This window comes from Limulus polyphemus, unplaced genomic scaffold, assembly GCF_000517525.1.
Source record: "Limulus polyphemus unplaced genomic scaffold, Limulus_polyphemus-2.1.2 Scaffold9270, whole genome shotgun sequence".
NCBI classification, from domain to species: Eukaryota; Metazoa; Arthropoda; class Merostomata; order Xiphosura; family Limulidae; genus Limulus; species Limulus polyphemus.
Window position 1 is genome coordinate 9,676 of NW_013674880.1, and position 11,359 is coordinate 21,034.

An 11,359-nucleotide genomic window follows, 5' to 3' on the forward strand; every position below is an offset into this window, starting at 1 on the left:
CTTACACCGTAGTACTTCGAATCTTTGATTTCTGTACTAATATGTTCCTTAACTTTTCCATCAGAGAACACATATTGAAGTATTACAGTAAGTTGATCAGTGTGGCCAACATCCGGTGTGGAATAAATGCTTACACCGTAGTACTTCGAATCTTTGATTTCTGTACTAATATGTTTCTTAACTTTTCCATCAAAGAGCACATATTGAAGTATTACAGTAAGTTGATCAGTGTGGCTAATATCCGGTGTGGAATAAATGCTTACACCGTAGTACCTCGAATCTTTGATTTCTGTAATAATATGTTCCTTAACTTTTAATCCCAACATGTCTATAAATTCGTCACAAATAGTCGAAGAGAGGTAGAACACATATCCTTTCCCAGGATTTTTGAATTTTTCAACATGTTCATGAAGAAAAGGATCAGATTCAGCCAATAATTCAATACACCCAAGAATGTTCCCATTGTTTGAACTACCAATGATTTCATTGTCACCTCAAAAGGCTAAGCCTCTCTCAGAAAGGAATTTCACAACAGCTACTATTCTTTTTAGAACTTCAAACCAGTATCTACATGCTTTTTGATTGGCATATTCCAGCTCTGCATCTATTCTAGTAGCTTTCTGATGCTGCAACTTGTTATAGAGTGCATGTAAGTGATATTTTCCCTGCTCATGTGAGTATATTCTGGTAGTGGCGTTCTTCCAATCATTAAATCCTGTTTCAAATTGATTGGGATGCTCGTCATTAGAAAATAGTTTGCACACATAACAAAACACTTTTCCAGTTGAAGGCGAATAAGTCAACCAGTCACGTCTAATAATCTCACCATTTGCCATGTGTCTGTAGAAGTATTCCTTTTGGACAAATCGTTTATTTTTCACCAAACTGTTGACAACTTTTGTCATCAAAGTCTGCATCCACGTTTTGTGACGGAATGTGCTCTGCATAATACTTCAGTAAATTTGCATTCACTTCCCATTCAGCAGTATCACTGCTTCTGCATTGCTCCTCCCTACACACGGGTGGTCGTGGTTCAGGTGGAGAACAATCTTCTTGAACACCACATTCCTGTTGAAAACAAGAAAATGCTGCTACATCATCAGTCTCAGAGATAGAGATGTCCTGTCCTACACTTCTTGAAGTACCAAAACTGTCAGTTGTTGCGTCGTCCTTTTTTTAAAACATTTTAACATTAAGCCTTGCTGTTTTCGTATCTCTTCCTCCATGGATCCTATTTTCTTTCTTTCGGCATGTCCAGATTCATGTTTTCTTCGATAACCATCCGACATGTTTCAGCTATTTACCTGCAAGATGAAGAAGGGAATATAATATACACACATATATATATATATTGTTGCGTCATCGAGTCACATGACTACTGTGACGCAACGTTTCTAGGCAACGTTACTTTGGGGAATGTTCTAGTTCTTACTAGATATAGGGTAGGCTGGTATATAAAAGAGGGGAATGTAATGTGTGTGGAGATAGTGAGTAACTGAACTGCAGTCGGAAGTATTGTTGACGTTCGTTGATTAGCGTTTGTTTTGACGCGATTGTTGAAGTTGAGTGTATCGATAAAGTTATATTCGGAAAGAATAAATCAGTTTTATTAAGTAAAGAACTTGTGTCGCAAGTTTCGTCGGAGCGAAGTTGCGGAAGGTTAATTAGCAACCGGAGACGTAACAATATATATATATAAGTAACTGAATATTGGTTGAGGGTCTAATATCCTGAAGGTGCCTAGGTCCTACGAAGGCCCTGTTTGAGAGTGTTACGGTTTAAATTACAAGGATTTAAAAAATAGCATAGAACTCATGTCAAGTTCTCACTTTTTAGAACAACGTCACGGATATTTGTAATGGTGAACAGTAATATTTGGAGGGGCACGGAACCTGTCAGTTTTAAGAAATAACCTACCACCATTGGATCCGGGCTTTAGACACGTAGTCGATGGTTGTGAGTTCGAGGCTAGCTTGCATCAAGCTGTTGTGTCCTTAGGCCAGACATTTTACTAGTCTATCCAGCTGTATGATGGGCACCAGCTGTTATCTCGAGGTTGACCTGTGATCGAATGACATCCCGTCTATCCAGCTGTATGATGGGCACCAGCTGTTATCTGAAGGTTAACCTGTGATCGAATGACATCCCATCTATCCAGCTGTATGATGGGCACCAGCTATTATCTGGAGGTTGACCTGTGATCGAATGACATACCGTCTGGAGGTAATGTGTCACCATTCTCACCTTTTTGTACCAGTTAAGCTGGAGTTCAGCACCGGATCTTATGTGCCATCTCAGCATGGGAGAGATTCGACCTGACTTTGACCTATCACCTTTGTAACGTCTGTATAAAAATAGATTAATTGGGCGTGATGCCTCTAAATAATGTTTTTTTGTTTTTTTTAGCATAAGTTCTCAAACTTACTGCTGTGCCATCTGGGGGCATGAAGTTTTGATATCTATAGTGTATATAATATCTAATTCAGTGTTCACTTCAGTTGAAATTAAGAAATTTAATTTTATAAGGCATTATTTCTAAACCATATTTTGCATTATAACAGTAAATAGTACAGATACCATTTAATTAATCGCGTAAAGGGACTTGTCAGCAAAGTACCAAATGAATATAATTGACAAGTTGAAACATAGTTGTATATTCATGTACAGATAGTTCACACAAATTAGAAGTAACCGCAGAAAGAAACAGTTGTTGACAACAAAACGTTGCTGTTGTCAAAAATATTCTATACGTTTCACGAGTATGATCTCCATCACGCGTGTGACGAATATATTGTTAATATATATTTGTAGCATTATTCCTGGTAATCACGATCTTGTAAGAAGTATCTATTGCCTAAACATGGCATTAATAACTATTTGTGATTATATATTCATGAATGACATGTTAAAGTACACTTTTTTCTCCAGTATAAAAAATTATTCAGTTTCTAAACTAATTAGTTAAGCCTATCTCCAGTATAAAAAATTCTTCAGTTTCTAAACGAATTAGTTAAGCCTATATGATGTGCTCATTCATTAATTTATAGTAATAATTAAGCTACTAGTAATTTGCTAATATATACACAGCTCATGATTAAATTCAATTTTGAAATACTTAAAATCGAACGTAAAATTATCAATATTCACATAATTATGAAAAGAGATTGACCTATAACATATTTGTTAGGCGTTTGAGTATCCAGGTGCAAAACGGGTACGTTGAATTCTTCCAACAAAATGGCGCTCGGATGGCACGGTACCTGCCGTCTTTTTTAATATTCTTTCTAATGATTGTTTGAGACCAAATGTTCTATAACAAACACGTTTAAATTTTAAATGTAGCTTTAATATAATTATCTTTCTTTGTTATATTCAGAAAATGAGCACTCCATTGCAAAATATTGGCCGAAACTTCAGAAATTCACTTTTCTAATATTGTTTTGTACAAATATCTCGTTGAAACTTACTTAAATATATCATCATTATTATTATTTATGTACAATAGAACATTAATGTGGTGTAATCAAGTGGAGTGAAAAAAAGATAGGGTTTTCTAACTGTAGGTTCGACGATTATAAAATAACAACAATGGGTTTGTTGCTCTGTTAACTCTGAATGAGTTCGTCTTAATTAAAGAAAAACACGAATAGGTTAAACAACGAATTTTCAAGAAATTAGAAGTTTTATAAATTACCGTATTATATACTCTTTAATATATATATATATATTTATATACATACATACGTATTATTGGAAATCATTATTAATACCATTGCACTTAGTGCCATCTGTTGGATATTATTCAGGACCGATAATTAATTAATTGTCTGGTTAGGAGGGTTCGTATTAGATAAATCAATTGTTGCTAATTAAACATAAATTTATTTTTAATTGTAAGTCAGTTATTAACATAACATTCTAAGCTATTATTATTTTATCTTTGTATTTATTGTTTGTTTCAAGCGCATAGCTACACAATGGAGTATCTGCGTTGTGCCCACCGCGGGTATTGAGCCCAGATTTATAACATTATAAGCCTTTTAACTCACCACCTGAGCCAATTGTGGGCATTTCGACTAGGAACATAAAAACAGTGTACCATGGAATTAATAATAATTAAACAGATAAACTTATCAATAAAGTATCTAATTTTGAGTTCCAGTTGTACTTATAATTAAAGTAAATGGGACTTCAATCCAGAATTAAATAACCAGTTACATCCTAAGTACATATAAGTTTGGAGACAACCAATGTTTCATCAGTCTGAACGCCATCACGTGACTAATATATATTTGTATCGTTATTCCTGGTAATCATTATCTTGTAAGAGGGGTTAAAAATCTGTTGAAAATATCACACGAAGGTGTGGAAATGGTAGCCATTGTAACAGGGATTAAAAATCTGTTGATAAAATCACACGAAGGTGTAAAAATGGTAGCCATTGTAACATGGATTAAAAATCTGTTGATAATATCACAGATATTAAACATAAATTTCTTTTTAATTATAAGTCAGTTATTAACATAGCATACTAAGCAATTATTATTTTATCTTCACACGAAGGTGTAAAAATGGTAGCCATTGTAACAGGGATTAAAAATTTGTTGAAAATATCACACGAAGGTGTGAAAATGGTGGCCATTGTAACAGGGATTAAAAATTTGTTGAAAATATCACACGAAGGTGTGAAAATGGTGGCTATTGTAACAGGGATTAAAAATTTGTTGAAAATATCACACGAAGGTGTAAAAATGGTAGCCATTGTAACAGGGATTAAAATTATGTTGATTTTTCACACCTTCGTGTGATATTTCAACATAATTTTAATCCCTGTTACAATGGCCACCATTAATATCACACGAAGGTGTGAAAATGGTAGCCATTGTAACAGGGATTAAAATTATGTTGATAATATCACACGAAGGTGTGAAAATGGTAGCCATTGTAACAGGGATAAAAATTTGTTGAAAATATCACACGAAGGTGTGAAAATGGTAGCCATTGTAACAGGGATTAAAATTATGTTGATAATATCACACGAAGGTGTGAAAATGGTAGCCATTGTAACAGGGATTAAAATTATGTTGATAATATCACACGAAGGTGTGAAAATGGTGGCCATTGTAACAGGGATTAAAATTATGTTGAAAATATCACACGAAGGTGTGAAAATGGTGGCCAAATAATTGAAGTTTCCTATGAACACAGATCTTAATAGCTCAGGCAGAACACAGTGTTCTGTAGTAACAGTGTGTAAAATAACACAAGTTTAACTTTTTGTGTAGTAGTAAGAGTGTGTAGTAACACAAGTTCAACTTTGTATGCTGTAGTAACCGAGTGTAGTAACACACGTTCCGCTTTGTGTGGTAGTAACACAAGTTCAACTTTGTATTCTGTAGTAACAGAGTGTAGTAAAACAAGCTCAAAGTTTATGCTGTAGTAATAGAGTGTAGTAACACAAGCTCAAACTTGTATGTTATAGTAATAGAGTGCAGTAACACAAGTTCAACATTGTGTGGTAGTAACAGAGTTCAGTAACGTAAGTTCAAATTTGTATGCTGTAGTATTAGATTGCAGTAACATGAGTTCAAACTTCGCTGTGGTAGTAACAGAGTGTAGTAACACAAGTTAAACTTTGTATGCTGTAGTAACAGAGCATAGTAACACAAGTTCAACTCTGTATGCTGTAGTAACAGAGTGTAATAACACCAGTTCAAACTTTGTATGCTGTAGTAACAGAGTGTAGTAACACAAGTTCAAACTTTCTATGCTGTAGTAACAGAGTGTAGTAACACAAGTTCAAACTTTGTATGCTGTAGTTATAGATTGTAGTAACACAACTTCAAACATGTAAGCTGTATTAATTGAGTGTAGTAACACAAGTTCAACTTTGTATGCTGTAGTAACAGAGCATAGTAACACAAGTTCAACTTTGTATGTTGTAGTTATAGATTGTAGTAACACAACTTCAAACATGTAAGCTGTATTAATAGAGTGTAGTAACACAAGTTCAACTTTGTATGCTGTAGTAACAGAATGTAGTAACACAAGCTCAACTCTGTGTACTATAGTAACACAGCACAATTTAGTGTGTGGTAGTAACAGAGTGTCGTTAGACAGTGTCTTAAATTAACAGAGGCACAGGTGTGTGGTAGTAACAGAAAGTACGGTATACGTGATATTAATACAGGCATGACTATGGTGTTGAAGCAAACATCGTACAGCTGGTGTGTTTCTGTGGTCAAGAAACAGAGCAGCTTGCAACTGTAACGTGAGTCTTCCACAACTTGTCAGGAATTATATTTGTATCGATGTGAAGTTACTCCAATAAGTTCCTTTGTTTTATTTAGTACAAACTTCAGATCATAGCAAGCTATATATTGACTTACTCATAAATCATAAAACGGGATCAGCAGGTATCTTCTGGTTCCTGGAGCGGGGCCTCCAACCACAGCGTCAACAAAAGAGTATCTTAGTTGTTGTTGTTTTATTAGTGCAAAGCTACACAATGGGCTATCTGCATTCTCTTCATGTGGAATCGGATCCCGGATTGTAGAGTTGTAAGTCCGTAAACTTACCGCTGGTCCACTGGAGGACAACTGTATTAGTGATTCATATTAACGTACACAACAATGGGTTACTTGCGCTATGTCCGTTGAAGGATCGAGCCTCGAATTCTAGCGTTATAAGCATTTGAGCTTACCGCTGAGCCACCGACGTACCCAATAGTTTCTATATCATACAAAATTTAGTCTATTGCGCAGGCGCAGAAAAGCCTGATTTTGCATCAAATGAAAGGAAGCTATCTTGTTCAACAATGCTCTTTTCGCCGTTCTAAATTAGAAATCAAATTCTTGAGGTTACTACCCGTCACGTGGGTCCGGAGTATTCTCAGTTACTAAAGTTCATCTGTAGAACCTTCGGACCAAGCTATATTTGTCCAACCTGCCTATAACCGTCCTTATCTTTGAACTGATTGACCTGAGCCCTGGTGGGCAAACTGTTCGGGGAGGTGGGTGGGGGATTATACTATAAAAGCATATAATGCATATCTAAAAGTACAAATTTAAAAAAAAAGCAAGTACTTTTACAGACAGATATTACTACTTGTTTGTTTGTAATTAAGCACAAAGCTACTCAATGGGCTATCTGTGCTCTGCCCACCACGGGTATCGAAACCCGGTTTCTAGCGTTGTAACTTCGCAGACATACCGCTGTGCCATTGAGGGGCGATATCACTACTATCATGTCATATAATAACAATAATTAGCACAGGTTTAAGTGCAACAATACGATTGGTCAGAAAAGTTGACGTCACGAAAAACGTTTGAGCACCAGTAACAGTAGCCAGTACCAACTTTATTAGGGAAGCTATGAACTGTTGAGCTTCAAATATGTTTTATGGAAAAGAACTTTAAATTCAAACTAAAACAAATTTCGTTCAAAAAACATATGATCAAAGTTGATTTACTGAAGCCCAAATATCTATATAGATATTGTTGTCAAAGTGTGGTTGATATACAGTTCTACACCCAAACATCTATATGAATATTGTTGTCAAGGTGTGGTTGATATACAGTTCTACACCCAAAAATCTATATAGATATTGTTGTCAAAGTGTGGTTGATATACAGTTCTACACCCAAAAATCTATATAGATATTGTTGTCAAAATGTGGTTGATATACAGTTCTACACCCAATCATCTATATAGATATTGTTGTCAAGGTGTGGTTGATATACAGTTCTACACCCAAAAATCTATATAGATATTGTTGACAAAGTGTGGTTGATATACAGTTCTACACTCAAACATCTATATGGATATTGTTGTCAAAGTGTGGTTGATATACAGTTCTACACTCAAACATCTATATAGATATTGTTGTCAAGGTGTGGTTGATATACAGTTCTACACCCAAACATCTATATAGATATTGTTGTCAAAGTGTGGTTGATATACAGTTCTACACCCAAACATCTATATAGATATTGTTGTCAAGGTGTGGTTGATATACAGTTCTACACCCAAACATCTATATAGATATTGTTGTCAAGGTGTGGTTGATATACAGTTGTACACTCAAACATCTATATAGATATTGTTGTCAAAGTGTGGTTGATATACAGTTCTACACCCAAACATCTATATAGATATTGTTGTCAAAGTGTGGTTGATATACAGTTGATATAAAACTCAAGACCGAGTGAAGAAAGCAGTGTTAAGAAATACAATAGAACTAATACTACGGTCTTATATCAAATATATAAATGATTATCATCACACATCGCCAGCAAATAGCGTTCACGCCATAACAAATGTAAATATTATTCAGGAATCCGTTGCTCTTTATTTATACACGTGTGCACACACGGGAGGAAGTTACAAGTGTTGTACAATGTTCGCCAGATGTTTCTTTGGTAATTTGTTCTGTAGAAAGTCCAAGTTCTTCGTATTTATCCATATCTTTCGTACTGGGTTCGTATTCCAGGCCTAGCGGGTAGTTGTTACCAAGGTCATAACCCTTTTAAAAATATTCAGCTCGTGCCAGCCGGCTTAATTATCAGTATGTCACTCAAGGTGGATGTTCACACTCATATTCTTCCGGAAAAATGGCCTTCCTTGAAAGAGGTGAGACAGTTATAAAGTTCATCAGTAGGTGGTGTTTAACGTACAAGTTTCTTGTTTTATTTAAGAATTTAATTTAGATTTAGTCGTCGTATTTTAAAGAATTCTATTTTTCTATACTTCGAAATAATTTTTTTTTTTGGAAAAATGCCAGATTTATAGCCATTCAAGTTTGCTTCGTGAAATGTGAACCAATAACGAGGAAGCTTATGTACGTGTAAAGCTGAATCCTTCGTACAGTTTTCTTTTTGAAACGATAGCTGCTAACTCTAATTAGATGCATGGTTCAAAAATACGACTAAATACAGCCAAAGTAAATTAATAAATATTTTTGAATGTGGATGTTTTTGTTTGAGAGCAAAGCCACATTGGAATATCTGCCGTATCCACACCAGAGAATCGAACCCCGGATTTTTGATACTTAAGTTCATAAACTTACCGCTGGACAATATTTTTTTATGAAACCGAAATATTAAATGATCATCGTTAACAGAGTTCGATACCCCTCACTGAATACAGCAGATAGCCCAAGATGTCTTTGCTTTAAAATATACAAGTATTGTTTGTTTGTTTGAAGTTAAGCACAAAGCTACACAATGGGCTATCTGTGCTCTGCCCACCACGCGTATCGAAACCTGGTTTCTAGCGGGGGGGGCAGTATACGAGTAACAAAAAATATACACAAATTTAATATTGTGTTTTTAACAACAACTTGCCATTTTTCTGTATTATACTTGTTTGTTTAGAAATTAGCTAAATTTCCGGGCCAAGCGTTATTCATCGGTTAGTGTATCGGACTGTGGATCCTTTGTTCGTGTCCCGTTACCCCAATAAGAATAATCACACTCAGTACTTTAGGGCTGTTATACACTGTAAAACAAGACTTACTAAAAACACCCTAAGTTTGTTATAAAGTTATTTATACACTGTAAAACAAGACTTACTAAAAACACCCTAAGTTTGTTATAAAGTTATTTATACACTGTAAAACAAGACTTACTAAAAACACCCTAAGTTTGTTATAAAGTTATTTATATATATTTTTTTTTACATTCATAGAGATATGGTTATGGTGGATGGGTAAATATGGTTCCTTGTGGAAAAGAAAAAGCCCGGATGATGAAAGATGACGGCACACTGTTTCGTGTTGTGGCAAGAAACACGTGGGACTCTGTGGTTCGACTGCAAGATATGGACAGAACAGGTAATAGTACGTTAGAGTTTGAACTGTAAGATTTATAAATACATTCAGTCTTTACAGTTACAAGTACATACAGTACAGTCACGTGCTATAATCAAGGCTTCTATAACACAGTTATTTTCTAATAGATCAGATTTCCTTTCAAAAGCTCTTAAACAGATCATTATGTGATTATAAGTAGCTCCACTAAAGTTGTAATGATAATGTGTGTGTGTGTGTATTTTCTTGTAGCAAAGTCACATTGGGCTATCTAGTCCACCGAGGGGGGAATCGAACCCTTGATTTTAGAGTTGTAAATCCGTAGGCAGCGGGGAACTGTAATGAGAAAGTTACTGTGTGTGTTGTTTGATGATGGCTCAACCCAGCCAGCCTTACGTTACAGTTTTTATTTAGGGCGCCGCCAGTTCATTGATAATGCAGGACAGATATTACCTAAACATTCATTATCACGGTTAGAGAAGGTTTACTTTGATATCTCCTAAACATTCATTATCATGACTAGTAAAAGGTTTACTTTGATGTCTCCTAAACATTCATTATCACGACTAGAGAAGGTTTACTTTGATGTCTCCTAAACATTCATTATCACGACTAGAGAAGGTTTACTTTGATATCTCCTAAAGATTCATTATCACGACTAGAGAAGGTTTACTTTGAATGAGCGTTGGCTTTTGTTCAATTTAAAACTTATTATGTTAACGATCACCGGTAAGTTTACGAACTTACAACGCTACAATCCGGGGTTCGATTCCCCGCTGTGGACACAACAAAGATGCCAATGTGGCAAAACTCTAAAAGAAACAAACAAAAAAAAAACGATCAACTTGGACGTGTATATCCTGTAAAAAGATCTGTTCTACATGATACTGTTTAAAAAACAAGATTTAACAAAACATACTAACTGTGTTATGAGGTTATTTATATAGTCTCAAACAAGACTTACTAAAGCATTTTAGGGTTGTTTATACTGTAAAACAAGACTTACTAAAGCATTTTCGAGTTGTTTATACTGTAAAACAAGACTTACTAAAGCATTTTAAAGTTGTTTATACTGTAAAACAAGCCTTACTAAAGCATTTTAAAGTTGTTTATACTGTAAAACAAGACTTACTAAAGCATTTTAAGGTTGTTTATACTGTAAAACAAGACTTACTAAAGCATTTTCGAGTTGTTTATACTGTAAAACAAGACTTACTAAAGCATTTTCGAGTTGTTTATACTGTAAAACAAGACTTACTAAAGCATTTTAAAGTTGTTTATACTGTAAAACAAGCCTTACTAAAGCATTTTAAAGTTGTTTATACTGTAAAACAAGACTTACTAAAGCATTTTAAGGTTGTTTATACTGTAAAACAAGACTTACTAAAGCATTTTAATTACGTGTGTTATAAAGCTGCAACATGTCGGACAGAAGCTTGGTGTGTTTATAAATGACCTTGAAAGTTGTCATGAGTTAGTTTCAACCATATCATACGTTAGTCGTGGCACTGTTCAGGGACATCTCTTCCTGGTTATTATTCGTTGGACTTT

At 34.9% G+C, this 11,359-nt stretch overlaps 1 protein-coding gene across 1 annotated transcript in view; it reads left to right on the forward strand.

Annotated features, from left to right (window-relative positions):
• Nucleotides 1–8,382: 8,382 nt before the first annotated feature.
• The window catches only part of LOC106475843 (2-amino-3-carboxymuconate-6-semialdehyde decarboxylase-like), a gene marked incomplete at its 3' end in the record, with an annotated part of 5,515 nt that continues 2,538 nt past the window's right edge, over nucleotides 8,383–11,359 (forward strand). Inside the window, exons 1-2 of the mRNA XM_013936515.2 lie at nucleotides 8,383–8,631; nucleotides 9,688–9,832. Coding sequence (XP_013791969.1) covers nucleotides 8,569–8,631; nucleotides 9,688–9,832 — 208 coding nt within the window. The remainder of the gene's footprint in view (nucleotides 8,632–9,687; nucleotides 9,833–11,359) is intronic.